This window comes from Gigantopelta aegis, chromosome 9 (assembly GCF_016097555.1).
Source record: "Gigantopelta aegis isolate Gae_Host chromosome 9, Gae_host_genome, whole genome shotgun sequence".
Taxonomy (NCBI): Eukaryota; Metazoa; Mollusca; class Gastropoda; order Neomphalida; family Peltospiridae; genus Gigantopelta; species Gigantopelta aegis.
In genome coordinates this window covers 78358334-78377198 of record NC_054707.1, presented here as the reverse complement: position 1 = coordinate 78377198, position 18865 = coordinate 78358334, and the positions used below count along the sequence as shown (strand labels likewise).

Here is an 18865-nt window from a genome sequence, read left to right as displayed (position 1 = left end):
GCGGCCATGATAATTATTTAAACAAAAACTCTGGCTGGATGAAAATAGTTCTTATTTGGTTTTTGGCCAGGTATTAGGGCTAGTGGGAAAGGTTTTCTATCATCACTACCCATATAGTATTGAGCAACTGAATTTATATTTTTTATTGACGATTAAATATGTTGCATTTAAACTCATCGCCTATAAAATAACACTGGTCTTTACGCCTAAATTGGAACACGAAATAGTTCAATGGGCACACTGACAGGGATAGATCCTAGATCGACCGCGTATCAGCCGAACGCTTTTACCAGTACCACTGAGCTGCGTTAGAAGGATGTGATATGATAGAGGACGATGGTACCAGTCAAAAGGTTCACGAGCGCTCACCTCTCTGAACAAGCCACGTGTCACGCTGGTTTGGAATGCTCGCCATGACAACGAAAACTTAACCCAGACACGACGCAACTGACAGTCAACAGACAATGAAAGGTTACTTAGATAAGAACATGTCGCAGCAAGTCGCAACAACCTGCATCATTAAAGCCGTCCTGAAAACTGTGTCGTATTCAAGACTTAAACTTAAATTGTCGCCATCAAAGATCATCTCTCTGTTCATGAATATGAAATTACGATTACAGACATAATATATTATGCACAATATAAAATAACTTTGTCCTACAAATTAGGAGATGATCTTTGTAAAATAAAAACAATGATTAACATATTAAAGTCAATATTTTGTGATATTCCAATGAAGAATAACGTTTGATATATTATACTGTAGTTATTGCTCAGAGCCCAATGGGCATACGTGTGTTTGGACTGGGAATAGAGCAGATAATTATTACAAAACCAGTAGTAAACATCTTGTAGCGCTCTTTGAAGATCCGGAGGGCATCTGAACTTTAGAATGCTGCGAAACGCGAGTTTCTAGTATTCTAGACGTCTAAAGAAAAATAATATTCTTGGAAACAACATAACTTGTATGTACCTTTTACGGTGCAAGATAACACACACACACACACATGCGCGCGTGCGTGTGTGTGTGTGTGTGTGTGTGTGTAGAATTAAATATAAATGTCTCTCTTCGCTCCACCCTTATATCTTGCCATACTGATGTCCATCAATCCAGCATATTTATCGGCCAAAGAAAGTCTTGTTAAATTTCTGACAACAAGACTTGTATTTTAAGATGTGTTAACCACGTACGCCAGCAAAATTCTAGTGGGAGGTTCTGACGGCCACTAGGACTATAAATAGTACTATTCTGGAAGAGTGGAGGAAACAGTCATCAGGAAATGAGTGGCTGTATCAAGCCCACACAATACCTAGAGTTTCCCGACCACTTCAGCTGCCCTGAATAGAAGCCGTTTCGAAAGTGACTTTGGACTACTCAGATTATAAAGATCCGCAGGGATGATTTTATCCAAACATTACAATTCGGTGATTTCGTCTTGCACAAAGAACCAAAGACTATAGGATCGATCAGAGTCGGTGTACCGTTTGTTGTTTTTGCCCCTCTCCAACCAATACTCAATGACCGACATAACAAAGGCTATATAGAAGACATTTTGCTCCTATCTGTGGCATGTTTGTTTTTCTTTCACATTCTAAACAACATATCACCATTACCTTACGTCTGACAGCTGTTGACCAAATGTATTAAAACGACTAGTATTCAGGGACGGATACAGAAATTTGTGAAGTGGGTGTTCCGGGACATGAAAAAGTTATTGATCATCGGCTATTGGATGCAATACATTTGATAATTTTTACATACGGCCTTAGAGCGGAAACCCGCTACATTTTGGAAATTTCCATTGGTAGCAAGAGATTTTTTATATGCACTATCTCACAGTACAAAATAACATATCACGACCTTTGATATGCCAGTTGTGGTTCACAGGTTGGAACGAGAAATAGCCCAATGGGCCCATCGACGGACATCGATGCTTGACCGACCACGCACCGGACGAGTGTTTTACCACTGATGTACGTCCCGCTACTTCCGGAATCTGGATATGAAAAAGGGGTAGGGGTCGGGACATATTGACTGAAATATTACTGTTAATAAGGTCGAGGAATAGTGTTAATAGAGTACACACGCCATTGTATAGGCTGCTATTTCATGAAGTTCACACGTTTGATTTGGTTAAAAAACAGAGGGTATATCCATTCCATTCAGTCTACAGTTAAAATGTTCAAGTTGATAGGGGTTTCACAATCCACCCTCCACCTGGCATTAAAACACATGCGGTATTTGTTTTTCCCTAACTCATCCCAGTAACGCCAAAACAAAGAAAAACATAAATTATTTGAAAATGCGCTTGGCATATTAACTGATTTATGTTTTTGTCATTAAGTATCGGGTCGTCATGGCAATGAGACTAATGCTCTAATTTGATTGGTTCGGTTTCTATCTTGAGAACGCTTTGATGTTGCTAAATACTGGATCAGACTTGCTATATATTGTTTTAAATCCACAGATTATATGTTTATATGATCCTACCATTTTTATGATGACGTACTTTACCTGCTAGATGCGATGTATGTATTGATATATGTCTGTCCGTCTGTCTGTATGTGTATGTGTATGTGTGCCATTTAAGTTCATGCGAGTAACATAACTGAGCGTATTGTAGCTTAGTAGATGGGCATTCTACGGAGATACCGTAGTTTGTGGGATCGATTTCCTTCATTAAACTGGTGTATCACATTACGCTAGCGGTTTCTTGTATGCATTATCATCATTAATGGGATAAGTTCTAATTCACAACAGGAAGAATCGGTTTGATCGCACATAGTTATGTAAATTAATGTGTTTTAATGGGGAAATATTATAGTCAGGAACACGTCTTAGTTGATGGTTGGTTGCAGCTGTGACCCCTTCCCATTTACTAATTTTGACATATAGTCTTGGAGTGAAAGCCTAGTACATTTTCTTCCATTAGTAGCATGGGATCTTTTATGTGTACCATCCCATAGACAGGATAGCACATTCCACGGCCTTTGGCACACCAGTCGTGGTGCACTGGCTGAAACGAGAAATAGTCCAGTGGGCCCACCGACCGGATGACCCATACATTTTAATAAAATCTCGCTCTTATTTGGGGTCGGTATAAAGACGCGAACTCGCTGAACTCGAGGGTTATCAAGCCAGCATCATAGTTCTAGTTGAGACTATGGCTGTTTTGACTGCCTTCAAAGATATCGCACGATCGTATTGTTCACTCCCCGAGTTCATGACGTGTGGAGCTCGCATGCCCATACGTTCTGCTCGAGTTTTAACACATAACAACTTGATCTATTCATTCTGAATGTCTCGCTCTTCATCGCACCGGTGTAACGTAGCATATATCAACCACTCTTTGGCATTTAAAAGCACACGAACCAAATACGTAAGATCAAAGCAAGATGGTTTCCAAATCGACAAGTAGACTTTCCAAGTCAATATAGGGAAGTTAGTACTAATGCTGAATAATGAATAGTTACTACGAGTGAAGTATGGCACAACCTACACCAGTGGATTTAGGAGGGGACATCTTATATTTCAGGCCCGTAGCCAGGATTTTGAGGGGGGGGGGGGGATCGTTTAAGCTTATGGTGAAGCACGAAGTGCCTCACATGAGGGCGCGAAACGCCCGAGTTGCTTGGGGGGAGGTCCGGGAGCATATTGAAAAAAGCCCCGCCCCCGACCCCTCTCCCCCCCCCCCCCCATTGGCTACGGCCTGTATTTGTGGAACATTCCGAATATATACACCACTGCAAGAAGAATCCCAACAAAATGAGCAATCCGTTGAGAAACCCCTTTTCCAAATTTCGTGGATCTGCTGTATTCTTAAATGTAGCACTAAATTTGACAAAGTCTCGGAAAAAACCCCAACAGTTGCATTGGCTAATGGTTGATCTAAAAGTAGAAATAGCTTGAGGAAAGACGAATATCGAGTATAGCGATGAAGACAAGGTCGAATAAATTCCCGCCAAATGAGCAACATCGTTCACCAAACTGCAGTCGAGATAAACGATAAGATAAAGCTTATTTTTTGTATTGCATATGACATTCCATATAGGGAACAAGTACCAAAACAAATCCGAGGGGGATCCTTATTATTGCCATAATGCATTTACATGTTGAATAATGCATGGATTCTAAATGTCAGTACAGACTCGGGACAACCGACTTAATTTGTATACAACACATAGAGTTGCAGAACACGAACAATGCTGCATATTAGTCAGTCATCGACTTTAGATAGGAAACATTTTGAGGGGTTTTCAAGGGCAGTTCTAAATTACGTTAAATACTACTATGAAGTAGTATTTAACGTAATTCATAGTAGTATTTAACGTAATTTAGAACTGCCCTTGAAAAAACCCAAATGCCGGCTATCCTTTTGTCATTGAATTTCACCAAAACGTCATAAAATGCAATTAGACTGGGGGAGTTAAACCAAACTGATTTTCTTAATATTTGATGATATAGACATGTAGGGCCGAAGTTTATACTTACATGTTTGTAACTACATATATTTACTATGATTAAACTTATGTTACATGTTTATAACTACATATATTTACTATGATTAAACTTATGTTTGTAACTACATATATTTACTTTGATTAAACTTATGTTACACCTGCGTTTAAGAAAAACAGGCGTCATAAATTCGGCCCGTAGTCTTAGAGGAAACCCGCTACATTTTTCTGTTAGCAGCAAGGGATCTTTTATATTAATTTTTGCGTATGTAGAACCTATATAGCGGCCTTTGGTATAGCAGTCTTGGGACTGGTTGGTACAAGGGGAAAACACTCAAAGAATTGGTCCACCGAGGTGCTTCGATCCTATGATCCAAGCTCCTCGTGCGAGATCTTTACCGATTAACCTAGATCCCGTCCCGCAGCCCCGACCAAGTTAATAGGGATATTCCCACAATTTACTTCATGTAGAAGCGTTTAGACAAACTGTACAGTACTACATGTGTGACATGCAAATGTACTACTCACTCTTCGCTAGGGATATATCAAATATATGTCATGATAAACAATTTGTGCAACACTTGATCAGTGACCATGAGACTATGCAGCCTGGATGTTCTATATACATCACCATGGTAATTCATGACTACAATTAGATATACCATCTATCGATTACAGTATATTTAATTGCTTTTATGTTTTCCAGCAAGCATTCCTAGTGAAAGTGGAGTAGTATATAAACGTCTAGTGTATATATTTTCGACTGTCTGACAATAGCCGTCATTACAAATATCTATTCCTGCTCAAACATATTACTATTTTCTTTTTTTCCAACATCCAGCCGATGACAATGTTTTTTTTATTGATTTCGTTCTTAAAATTATTAACAGTCGGGAATAAATTATTCTTTTGTGTTGGGACTTGGTGATGCTGACAGAATGAAAAGGTATTCGTCGCTGATCAATGGCACAAACAATGGCGTTTCCTATTGCGTGTTTAATAATTCAAGGCTGTGGCTTGTACGAGTATTAGTGTTCGGAATTCCACTGATGCGAGGATGGTGGGAGCAGTTTGACAAATAGGTCTTTCTGGGCTGAGAACCAGCGGGCATAGACATGTTTTTGTGGACTAGGGGTGGAGTCTGGTGCATTCAGCTGGAGTGCATGATAGTACCAGCATTGATGATGTAGTGGTTGAGCCACTAGACTAACGGTTGGTAGGTACTGGGGTCAAATCCTGGTACATGCTGTCTCTCTCTAACTCTAACTAACCATCTCCTGGACAAACAGCCCAGATGGCTGATTTGTGTGTTCAGGACAGCGTGCCTGCACGTTGCTTGAATATAATCCAGTTAAATTTCCATCCCTCTTGGTGGACCCAGTACTTGTATGTGCTGTGTTATTTGTGGGAAAGTGAATTTAAAAGGTGCGTTTCTTGTAACAAATCAGTTTTCTGAAAACTATATGTCAGAATTATTAAAATGTTTGTCATCCAGTATTCGATGATAGCTAAATCAGTGTTTTCCAGTGGTGTCGTTTCTATTAGACCATGGTCCTCTGTTCCATTCCTCCCGCCATGCCAACCATATCAGTCTCTTCATGTTATGATACAAACAAATGCAATTATTTCATTGTAAAAAGAAATCTGTTTGATGTGCGCACGGACGTTAACGAACTGTGCCCAAAAGAAATGATTGACGCAATTGCTAGGTCTAAAGCCTCACGTCCCCTTGTGTGGCCCTTGGCTGTCAAGACAAACACTTGTTTGACTTGTTAATAGCCAGCAGACCAGTCCGGCCAAACCAGAATTCAATTAGTGTTTGTAGTGGTAACAACCGACAGTAACGGATCATGCCCAGGAATCCCCTTCGCCCATAGCAACGAACAACCTTAGCCTTACCAACCCCTAGTAACCGCTATGTACATAATTGCATGACAAGAATTAACTGCTTTGTTAAGCCTGTCGCACTGCTGAGAAAGCAACTACTTTTAATATGACACAAATGCACATGCTGTACGTGATAAAATATAGATAACATAACCAATAGAACACATGTTATTGTTAATCAATTATGTATGATTTTTAATTAAATGTATTTAATATCAAACGTTGAACAAGTGTTTTAATACTAGATGAGGAAGAAGATTGCACAGCGTTAGCTGAATGGCGCTGACTTCAGTGTTTCCTTGTGGGTGAACAAACTGGATATAAATAACATCAATGCGTCAGTATTGGCCTATATTAAAAGCTTAAGTGATTTACATCATCAGTGGCGGATCCAGAAAATCCAGGGGGGGGGGGGGGCAGTGACATGAGGTGGAATGCAAAGGGAACTTTGGGGGAGGTTTGGAGGGCGATCATAAAAAAAAAAGAAAATTAATATATAATAAAATTATAACTATCGCAAAATTTAGGGGGGCGGGCCCCTGGGGCCCCCAATATACATGTAATAGACCCCCCCCCCCCCCATAAGGTTATTCTTAAAATATGTTAAATAATGTTTGTAAAATGATGAAGACTTCTTTAAGAAAAGGACTTTGTTTTATAACATCTCAAAATATTTCAAACTATTGCTGTTTGGTACCTAACTTTAATAATGTTCTAATTTTCTATATCGAAAATTATCGGTTGGGTTCCACCCGACATACTCAACACATTTTAATTACGGTTATATGGCGTCGGACATATGGTTAAGGACCACACATATATAGAGAGAGGAAACCCGAAGGAATACAATGAAATAGCATTATGCATCTTAATTACAGCGCTGAACATGGATGCCAAATCATGTCATTGTATTGCATTTCACACATTCGACTTTTTCCCCTCTATGTTTCATAGCCCTATAATGTAACCGGCTGCAAGCATATGGCAAAATGACGTTAATATTTGTTTAAATTTATTCAACTGAGAGTACTCTCACTTGCACGGGTACTCGAGTGCTGTGAACGGACTCGAGTCTTGCTAGACTCTGCCCGCGTCTGAGTACTCGAGTACTTGTGGAGACCCTATGTGATGATCGATTACAAAATTCAACAATCGATTGTCAAGGAAAACGTTAACTTTAAAGGGACATTCCCGAGTTTGCTGCATTGTAAGATGTTTCCGACTAATACAATATTTCTACGATTAAACTTACATATTAAATATATTTTCTTGTTTAGAATGTCAGTGTCTATATATTTAATGTGTTTCTGGTCGTCTTAATATTTGTAAGAAGCCCAAACTGGATTTCGTCTTCAAATAATTTCGTACGTACGAAAAAATATATCTTAGGAAATAAAACGAAATTTAACCCAGTACAAATATTAGAACGATCAGAAACATGTTTAATATATAGCCACTAATATTTTATGCAGAAAAATAAATTTGATATTTAATTACAATCGTTACAAAGTCTCTCTTAGTCGATAACATCTTAAACATTGCAGCAAACTCAGGAATGTCCCTTTAAGAGTTTTCCTCCAGTTTAGATAATGGATAGCTGTAAAATACTGTATGATTGTAGTTTGTTTCCATGTGTACACTGTGTAGGGTCTATCCCGGTTATCACGACAATAGATGAATGGTATTTATAATTAAAATCCTTCTTAAATACATATAATTATAACCGATTATAACCGATGATTAATATTGAAATTCCAACCGATTCTTAACACTACCGAACCGGATTAATTCGATTACGTCACGAATGGTGAACGAGAACATTCGCTGTTTCCACACAAGCAACTCCTACCGAATAACAACAAAGAATATTTTGTATGTACACTTTCCCACTGACTAACGGTCTTTGATGTAACGGTCGGGATGGGATTTAGCTTAGTCGGTTGAGTGTTTGCTTGAGGTGCTTTCATCACAGGATCGTACCACCTCGATGGATCCATTCAACTGATTCTTTTTTTCTCCTTTTTAACCAGTGCACCACAACTGGTGAAATACCAACGTATGTGCTTTCCTATCTATGAGAATGTGCATATAAAAGATCACTGGCTGCATTAGGAAAAATATAGCGAGTTTCCTCTGATGACTACGAGTTAGAATTACCGAATGGGATCATCGAGAGTGGTCGACCCTGTGATGTATCACATCCGAGGCGAATGTTCTACCACCGAGTTACATCCATCACCTTGTTGTGATGGAGAATTATCATTAATAAATAACGGGGGCGGGGTCAATACCTCATGTTAGCTATGAACAGTTTTCACTAGTATGCAGCAAGATATAGATCTACACACTTTGCCTCTGTCAGTAACAGATGGTAGAAATGCTGATTTCTACTGGTTATATTAGTAATTTACTAATGTACGATACAGTGACGTGAGGTATCAGGTAGCTGGTATAATGTATTTATATACATTGTACATGAATCCCAATTTATTTATAATCCTGTATTCACTAAATTGTAATACATGTAGTACCTGATATGCTACTGCAGTGTTCGACAGTGTTTGAGAAAGTCGATAGCCCTCACAGATGCTTTAGTTAGTGCCCTATGTATTAGAGCATTACAGTTGATAATATCCACTAGACCAGATCAAAAGTCACTAGTCGGGACCGAAGATTTGGCTAATGGATTTGTCGGACCCTGTTACTGTATCATCAGCCAATATACATACTATGTACACGACGTGATTTAAGAGAACTCTCCACCGGTTCCAAGAATTGGTTGAAATTTGTCATGTTGCCAACCAAAGTGATTAAAATCGAGTAAGTTACACAAAACTCAACTACTGGATCTTCGCAGATGTTAATCTGCGTACATTGCAACACAGATACGTGTTAACAAAGTACACCTACACGCGTATCTAGCGGTCCACACATGGCCCTTCACAAAAGCCAAATTTGTAACAGGAAGCGAGTTCTACATCTAGTACATGTATACAGAGACTACTATACGTATAAAGGCAGACTCTTTCAAAGGTTAAAAAAAAACGATAAATGATGACATAGGAAAATTAAATTAGACTACCATTAGTCAAAATCGAGAAGTAAGACAAGTAATCTAATTGCCATTAATATCACCAAAGTAAAATGGCTCCTATGGTACCCCTCTGACATATTCTAAATATAGAGGCATCTGGCCTGGTGCTTATAAAAGTTTTAGAGTCTAGACTCGAGACTCTAATAGTCTGAGGCACTAATGTCATGACAACACCATACAAATTTTATGTGTGTAACGTCATTAGATTGAGTCTGGACTCTAGATTTATGCAAACCTGCATACACGTTATGAACTCTAGAATCGCATTGCAGCAGTTAAGAATTAAAACAAAACAAAACAAACCTATTCCTTGATTACCAGGCCTTGAAGTATATCTCGACCATTACCCTCCGGTTTTTTGTTGTTTTTTGTTCAAGAATTGAAGTTCTTTTTTTCACATACGTGTTAATTTGGTATATGATTGTTATTAAACCAAACCCAATTTAATTGAACAATTGGTACACACAGAGACATACACATGCAATGACACAACTCTAGCCTTTTTCAATGTGTGCTATGTTTGGCGCTGCATAGACGTGGTACGGGCATGAGATACGAAAAACGGCCGCGTCAAAAAAAATTAAAAAAAAATTCCGTTTTACGGTTATTGGTGTTTTCACGCTAATAACATGCAAATATTTATTTATATAGCCTATATATATATGTTATCTTATTAGCTGACTAAAGCTGTGCATATAAAACGTTAGTCTCTATATTATTCATATGGGCCACACGTTTTTAAAAGCTGGTGCCTAGAGTTTTAAAGTTTTATAAGCGCGAGACTTGGTGGGACTTTAAATGGGAAGCATTGTATCTTTCTTATAGGCACCACTTGTTTAGAAATATGATAATATGGTTATTTTTACATTTTTGTCTTTACATCATCGTGAAAAGTTGAGATGCTGCTCGAGGAAACATATTCTGCTTTCATTTTTCATTTATAAGCAACAATTATTTTTGTTTTTCAGTATTGCATAGAGTCGGTGTCTAAATTTTACTAACCAAATAAAGTATGGTGTCTCTTTTAACAATGTTTATTCTGAATATTGTTGTGTTTGTGTTTTTCAGCTTCTAGGATGTGCAATTCTTGGCGTGGGTATCTGGATCCGCGTCGACCAGGACGTCGCCCAGTACGTGAACCAGTCGGCGCAGGTGAACCTGCTGTACACGTTCGCCTATATCCTCATAACAATCGGCATCGTCATCATGATCATAGGATTCCTCGGCTGCTGCGGAGCCATCAGGGAGAGCCAGTGCATGCTGGGAACGGTGAGCGCTTTTTAAAGGTTCCAACGTACCAAAATCAATTCCTGTTGCCAATAATGTTAACGTGTACTAATAAAACTGGTATTAGTTATTATATCATTGTTATGCTAGGCTCACACTACCAACTGTCATGGCGGAATTGACCAATTCACCGATTTCTCAACTTTTACGACTGTCCGGCTGGGTCAAAGTTAGACCCAGCTAGAAATTTTTTTGTTTAGTGCTACCTATTCGTATCAGGCATCTATTTCATGCTGACATTTTCATCAATATGGAAGGTGGAGTATTTTAAAGACAAAATAAAATATGTGCACTTCAAACTATATTTATTGTACTATAATAGTAGTAAGAATTGTGTTTTAATTATAGATTTACATTTACCTGCAAAACTAGGCTTACAGTGTTTTATGAAATTAAGCCCTGAGCTCTCTTACAAGTCAATTCTCATTGTATGCTATTCCTATGACTGATTGGTTGTTAATTTGAGTGCACCCATCAGGAGCTGGGGAAATTACAACACAACCATCGAGTTGGTAAACTCCATCATGACAGTTGGTAGTCTGAGGCTACCATAAGTTAAAGCATCGGATCAACACATCCAGGCAGTACACCAATACAAAGTGTAGCATTCCCCTGCAAGACAATAGGGGTCACATACCATTTAAGAGATTTGATTAATATTTTTATTAGCAACCCTCATTTTTGCTGACAATCAGTTTCATTTTTACACGCAACTTTCTTCTTTGGCACAATGCAACCTATAGACTGGAGACTGTCCTGGTTTGATGCTATTGTAGTATGTGTTTATGATGACTGAAATTACATATTAAATATATTTTGTTATTTAGAATATCAGTGTTTCTATATCCAGTGTTTTTCTAGTCATGAATCCGAATATTTGTAGCAGCCTAAACTGGATTTTATCTGCCAATACTTTTGTATGTGCTGGCAAAATATATTAAGAAATAAGATGAAGTTTGAGGTACTACAAACATTAGAACAATTAGAAACACTTTGAATATACAGATGTTAATATTTGTAACAAGACAATGCATTTATTATGTGATTTTAGAGGTTACAAGGGCTGTAAATCAGAAAGATGGCTGCTAGTCAGAAATACATTAACAATGGTAGCAAACAGACTTAGTGTTGCTCCAATAGATTGCTCAAATAAGGAGTTGACAGGCCTCGAATTTGGCAACTTAGAGGGCAAGGCCATTTGGCTTAGATGGATCATGTTCGAGTATGATGGCCAATGGGTAACATGCAAAATAAGGCATGGTCAGTTTGGTCATGAGTGTGTAATTTTCAGGGCATTGGGGCATGTGACAAGGGCACTACAGCAATTTGCCACATGGCTGCCTGTAAATTCGAGCCCTGAGATTGGGAGACACCCAAATTAATGGGTTTTTTTTTTATGTCTTATGGGTCTACTGTCAATTTTCTTAATGCCTTGTGGGTGGTGAATATAAAAAATAAATTGCCGCCATTTCCACTCAACCCTAACCCTCACCATCTCCTGAATTCTGGAACAGGGACTGGACATCGCCCAGTGGTAAAGCACTCTCTTGATGAGTTCTGGAACAGGGGCTGGACATCGCCCAGTGGTAAAGCACTCTCTTGATGAGCAGTCAGATCGATCCCAATCATGGGCCCATTGGGTTATTTCTCGTTCCAGCCAGTGCACTACAACTGGTATATCAAAGGCAGTGGTATGTGTTATCCTGTCTTTGAAATGGTGTATATAAAAGATCCCATGCTACTAATAGAAAAATGTAGCAGGTTTCTTCTTTAAGACTATTTGTCAAAATTACCAAATGTGTGACATCCAACAGCCGATGATTAATAAATCAATGTGCTCCAGTGGTGTTGTTAAACAAAACAAACATTAACTTTAATTCTGCAATATAGCTTAGTGCAACTAGATGCTACATTAGCTGTTTCTGATCTTTTTTTCTTCCCAGTTAGAAGCATAACCAAGTACTTGTACATGTATCTTTCTACTCAAATAAACTAGAATATCTGACATTGGTGGCTACGACGCCATATAACCATAAATAAAATGTGTTACATGCATCGCTAAATAAAACATTTCCTTCCTTCCTTCTGACATTGGTGGCAGAGAATGAGATTGTTGCCATGCACTTGCACCATTCGTGAATAATGAGACATAAAAATAGTTGATGTTTCCTCTTGACTGGCATTCAGATTTGCATATGTATTGGAATGTTGTATGGTTTGATTTCCATATAAACACTGCACATCTTCTGCAATTATTAGCATGTTATAGTATGAGAAACACATGTTGGAACAATTACGTTATGATATTATTTAAAAGTGTGACCTGAAAATATTCAACTTGAAGAACATTATTCAGTTTATCATTTAAAGAAAGTATTCTTTCTAATAGAAACTAAATATTTACGACAATGGGCCCATTAGATTTTATTCCAATATAATCACAGATGTTTAAACCATTACACTTTTCAAATACATGTTCAGCAAAATGACCAAAATGGATTAAATTAGTTAAATTAATAAAACAATCCTAAAAATACATAGAGTTACAAGCATTCAGATTTAGGCTGGTATTTACCAATATTCATTTTGTTCTAAAAATTCATTAATAAAAAGTCAGATTGAAGACATGTGACTGGATTATAGTCTTATTCAACTTATTGTACTAGCACAACAACTATGCTATCCAGACGATGGTCTGCCATGCAAGGAAATGGATATACATCCAGCAAGGGAAGACAATTCTGCAGTGGAGGAGATGACTCAGGTTGTATAGCTTAATTTGTTGTGCTAGTACTAGATAAGTATGAATAATAATGAAAATTAGAAATAATTTTTTTTATTTACTGCTAATCAACTGGTTATTTCCATGATTAACGAATATTAGTATTAATTTTTTGAATGTTTGTTTTTATTTTCAGTTCTTCGTATGTCTATTTGTAATATTTGCCATCTTGCTAGGAGTTGGAATCTGGGCAGTTGTTGCCAAGGAAGACGTAAGTAAATTATGTAATAGTATATTATTTATGTTCAATGTATTCTATACCAAATACTAAATCAATATATTTGTGTTTAAAATTGCAATGTGCATGCTTATTAGTATATACATGTAACTCCTTTCATTTTGTCGACAGAGTTGTTCCTACAGCTGTGAAATTAAGCCTTTGCCATGGGTCATAACTAGAACTAGGAGCAGAGAGGGTGGGGTGATTACTTTCCCATAAGTGTCCCTTCAGATGCCCTGATTTGTATATGAAGAAGACTAATTACTATGCCCTGTTTTGTATATGAAGAAGACTATATTACTATGCCCTGTTTTGTATATGAAGAAGACTATATTACTATGCCCTGTTTTGTATATGAAGAATGCTATATTACTATGCCCTGATTTGTGTATGAAGACTACTATATTACTATGCCCTGATTTGTATATGAAGACGACTATATTACTATGCCCTGATTTGAATATGAAGATGACTATATTACTATGCCCTGATTTGTATATAAAGAAGACTATATTACTATGCCCTAATTTGTATATGAAGAATACTATATTACTATGCCCTAATTTGTATACGAAGAAGACTTCCAATATTTCTCATACAGTGAAACTCCTCTTAACCGGACACCCTCTGGACCAAGTAAAAAGTCTGGTTTTAAGAGGTATCCAGTTTAGGGATATTCTCTTCTGCACATATATTTTAAAAGGGACCATGAATAAATTCTGGTTTTGAGAGAATTCTGGTTTACAGAGGGTCCGGTTTTGAGAGGTTTCACTGCATTTTTTTAAACAAAGGCCTAGGACTCGTCAAACTCTTAATGAGTGCCTGGGTTTGATGAATATCATTGTCATCTAGCTATTACTAATGAGTTTGTTCTTCAATAAAATAAAAAGTGCAAAACGTCTATAAGAAGACATTCCTTAAATATTTCAAGAAATTACTTTGTTTTTATTCAATATTATCTGACAAGGTGGGTTTTTTCAATTAAAATATATATCTACTGACATTGTGTTTTGATAGGATCAGAATCTTAAATGGATAGGGGCACATAAATAGAGTACCCTACGTTTTCCTATGAAGTCTGTGTATTTCATTCTTGCTGTTGCAGTTAAAGGGAGTCACTGGAAACATGCTTCAAGAAGCAGTAGACAATTACGATGAGCCTAACTCGAAGAGTTTCCTAGACACAGTTCAAATCAAAGTAAGTACACACATAGACCTACACCTTTACATATACATAGAGGATAATAAACAAGTTACCAGTTATTATCAAATTTATGTCCCGAGTGAAATAATTTTCAGTTGTCACAAGCTTTAGCGAGTGACAAATGAAAATTATTTCACGAGGGACATAAATTTGATAATAACTGGTACCGAGTTTATTATTCTATTTATTACCTCAGCTATTTTTTTTCTCTAAAAGCCTTTATTTTCAACACACGCACGTATATGTAAAGAAACAATATAAACCACTTTACGCACTGTTCTGAGTATTGCTATAACTTTGTTATTTAATCACGTTGATAGATAATTTTCAAAAACAAAAGTTCACTTTATTCTCATACAAAATCTACAATGAACTGCATTAAAATGACATTTTGTTATAAATTTAACACCAAAAACAGACAGCCTTAAAAACAAACTCTTTAAACTACATGACGTCATTGTGTGTGTTTGCCAAATCGTGATGACATCATATTTAGTAGCGACAAGGTCATTGGTTTGTAAGCATCAAATCATCCAATAGTATTGTTCGATAGACCAATGCATGATAATTTCTCAGTGAGATTTTTTTTTTCCCTCCCCCGTTATGAGTGCCTGCTGGGGTAATAAATACACATGTACACTGACACACAACTAGACTTTTATATTCTATTATTTCCGTCTGTAGAATCAAGTGATGTGGTTAAAATTAAAATTAAAATGGGGCATATTGTATTTTCAATATATAACAGCTGCTAGTACTTGTACAGAAATAGAATGTTGGGATTACTTTTGTGTTCCCAGTTCACTGAAGAGTTGCAAGGAAAGAGGGATTCAATCTACTTATATACAGCTCCATACTCAAGGTGTGTGTGGTGTGTGTGTGTATGTGGTGTGTGTCTGTATGTGTGTGTGTGTGTGTGTGTGTGTGTTTGTATGTGTGTGTGGTGTGTGTCTGTGTGTGTGTGGTGTGTGTGTCTGTGTGTGTGTCTGTGTGTGTGTCTGTTTGTATGTGTCTGTGTGTATGTGTGTGGTGTGTGTGTGTGTGTGTCTGTATGTGTGTGTTTGTATGTGTGTGTGTGGTGTGTGTGTATGTGTGTGTGTGTCTGTATGTGTGTGTTTGTGTGTGTGTGGTGTGTGTGTCTGTGGTGTGTGTGTGTCTGTATGTGTGTGTGTTTGTGTGTGTGTGTGTGTGTGCATGTGTGTGTGTGTATGTGCAGACCATTTGGGGAGGGGGGTAATTAAACACCATATTAGGTACATTTTAAACAAAAGATAACTGTATAGACTTTTCTTCCTGCAAAAAAACCTTTCTCTGAATCTGGAAATCCAGTGCCTTTGTCTCATTTACACTTGTATAGAAGGAAGATAGGAAGGAAATGACACACTCAACACCATTTTTAGTTAGGCTATATGGTGTCGGACATATGGTTAAGGACCACACAGATATTGAGAGAGGAAACCCACTGTTGCCACTTCGTGGGCTACTCTTTTTGATTAGCAGCAAAGGATCTTTTATATGCACCATCCCATAGACAGAATAGCACATATCATGGCCTTTGATATACCAGTTGTGGTGCACTGGCTGAAACGAGAAATAGCCCAATAGGCCCACCGACAGGGATCGATCCCAAACCGACAGTGCATCAAGTGAGTGCTTTACCACTGGGCTACATCCCACCCCGCCCATTAGGTTCGAGGCCAGATATAGGCAATGTAATGTTATATTACTCAACTCCATATATAGCATGTACAATTTCATTAGGTTCGAGGCCAGATATAGGCAATGTAATGTTATATTACTCAACTCCATATATAACATATACAATTTCATTTTATTACCCATATGGGCTCAAATATACAGGGTAATATTTTTTCGATGTCTGCACAGTCTGCAGATTGCTTCTACAGCCACTGATTGGCTGGCTTAAAAATCACAACGTTTGGTTGGTTGCTTGGCATGGCCGGAACTTCACTTTCATTCATATAATGTTTCCATTCATGAGTCATATTACACATACGTTATACGATCTACAAAGATTTACAAAAACAAATAGACTCATTTGTTTCGTAAACATGAAATGGTATAGTTTAATAAGCAGTGGCTTTAGTAATATATAAAAATAATTATTTTCAAATGCAAATACAGTTGTATTATTTTGTACTGTAAACATTTGGCTGTAACAAGAACGCCGTTATGCTATAACGTCACTTACATTACGTCATGTAATGCGCGTAAGATTATATGACGTAATGGCTGATGGCTTTGTTGTAGACTGCAGAGGAATATTTTTACATTAAAAATCAGTTAAAATTGACAATGGGTAATAAAGAGAATAACCAACTCGCTACGAGGAGTTACGAATTATCTGTCCCTCGTGAATGAATGTTGTAAAACCATCGCCAAAGGCTCGGGTTTACAACATTCATTCACTCGGGACAGATAATTCATAATTCCTCGTAGCTCGTTAGTTATTCTCTAAAGGTTCGAGGCCAGATATAGGCAATGTAATGTTATATTACTCAACTCCATATATAACATGTACAATTTCATTAGGTTTGAGGCCAGATATAGGCAATTTAATGTTATATTACTCAACTCCATATAAAACATGTACAATTTCATCAGTGGGTGGAGTGAAAAGAGGGGGAGGGGAATCAGTGGGTATCTCATTTTGTCTGAGTCATGTCTTTTAGAATAATGATTTTGAATAAGTTAATGATTTGTCATTAAAATTGAAGCATACTATTAGAAATGATAGATGTTACATGTGGTAAGTATAAAGAATGAAAATTAAAAACAAATGTTTAATAACTGGAAATTAATAAATTAATAACATATTTGAATTTGTGACTCCTTATTTTTCCCCCTCTAGTTACAATGTTGTGGTGCTACAAAGGGTGCAGATGACTTCAAAATAACTGCCAAGATCCCGGAAAGCTGTAAACTACCTAACTATATCAAGGTATACACACTTAATAACGCTTCATTTTAAAGGTGCAGTGCCATAGTTATATAATATTTGCATAAATAATTCAGGAATATCAAAATTGTAATTTGTCTTATCATGTCATAACAAATCTTATGAAATCAGATTTTTATTTGTCATTTCATATTACATTGCCTCTGTTAAGTGTTATTTGTTATTTCATATAGTATTGTTATTTCACAGTCTCTGTCAATTATTGTTATTTTATATTATATCGTCTCTCTCAATTGTTATTTCATATTGTATTGTCTCTATCAATTGTTAATTCATATAGTGTGTTCTCTACAAAGTATTATTTGTTATGTCACATTGCATTGTCTCTATCAAGTGTTACTATTATTTAATATGTACATGGATATTGTCTCTATCAATTGTTATTTCAGATAGTATTCTTAGTATTACGGTCGAAGACAGTCACTTTTCGGACCCTTGTTTTAGCTTCATACACAATAAATAAAATATATTCAACAGTAATTGTTTTATATAATATATTTGACAAAAGGTACTTTTTATTTTTTCATCTTTTATAACTTAAAATTAATATTTTGTCCAGAATTACGAAAAAAACAAAATACCAACTTGTAAACAGCTTTGTCTGCTTAAAATTTGATAGGGGTCAAAGTCAACAGACCAATTTTTATTTTAATGTTGTGAAACATTGTAATAATACAGCTATTCCAATGACATCACTTTGCATCTCCTTACAATAACAAATTGTGTACATGACATTTCTGTTTTAAGAATGCTGGAAAAATTCCAATGCAAAATTGCTATTGAAATTTCTTTTTTTGAACATTACTAATGCACCTAAATGTGTTGTACCTTTTACGAAATATGGATTTCAAGTGAAATTACGGTAAGATATGTTATATTTATTGTGTACAAAGCCAAAACAAGGGTGCGAAGAGTGACTATCATCGACCTTAATTGTTATTTTATTTCATATT

At 36.8% G+C, this 18865-nt stretch overlaps 1 protein-coding gene across 1 annotated transcript in view; it reads left to right on the top strand.

Annotated features, from left to right (window-relative positions):
- The window catches only part of LOC121380871 (CD9 antigen-like), a 75974-nt gene that overhangs the window by 44229 nt on the left and 12880 nt on the right, over nt 1–18865 (top strand). The window contains exons 2-5 of the mRNA XM_041509876.1: nt 10508–10708; nt 13645–13719; nt 14834–14926; nt 17805–17894. Coding sequence (XP_041365810.1) covers nt 10508–10708; nt 13645–13719; nt 14834–14926; nt 17805–17894 — 459 coding nt within the window. The remainder of the gene's footprint in view (nt 1–10507; nt 10709–13644; nt 13720–14833; nt 14927–17804; nt 17895–18865) is intronic.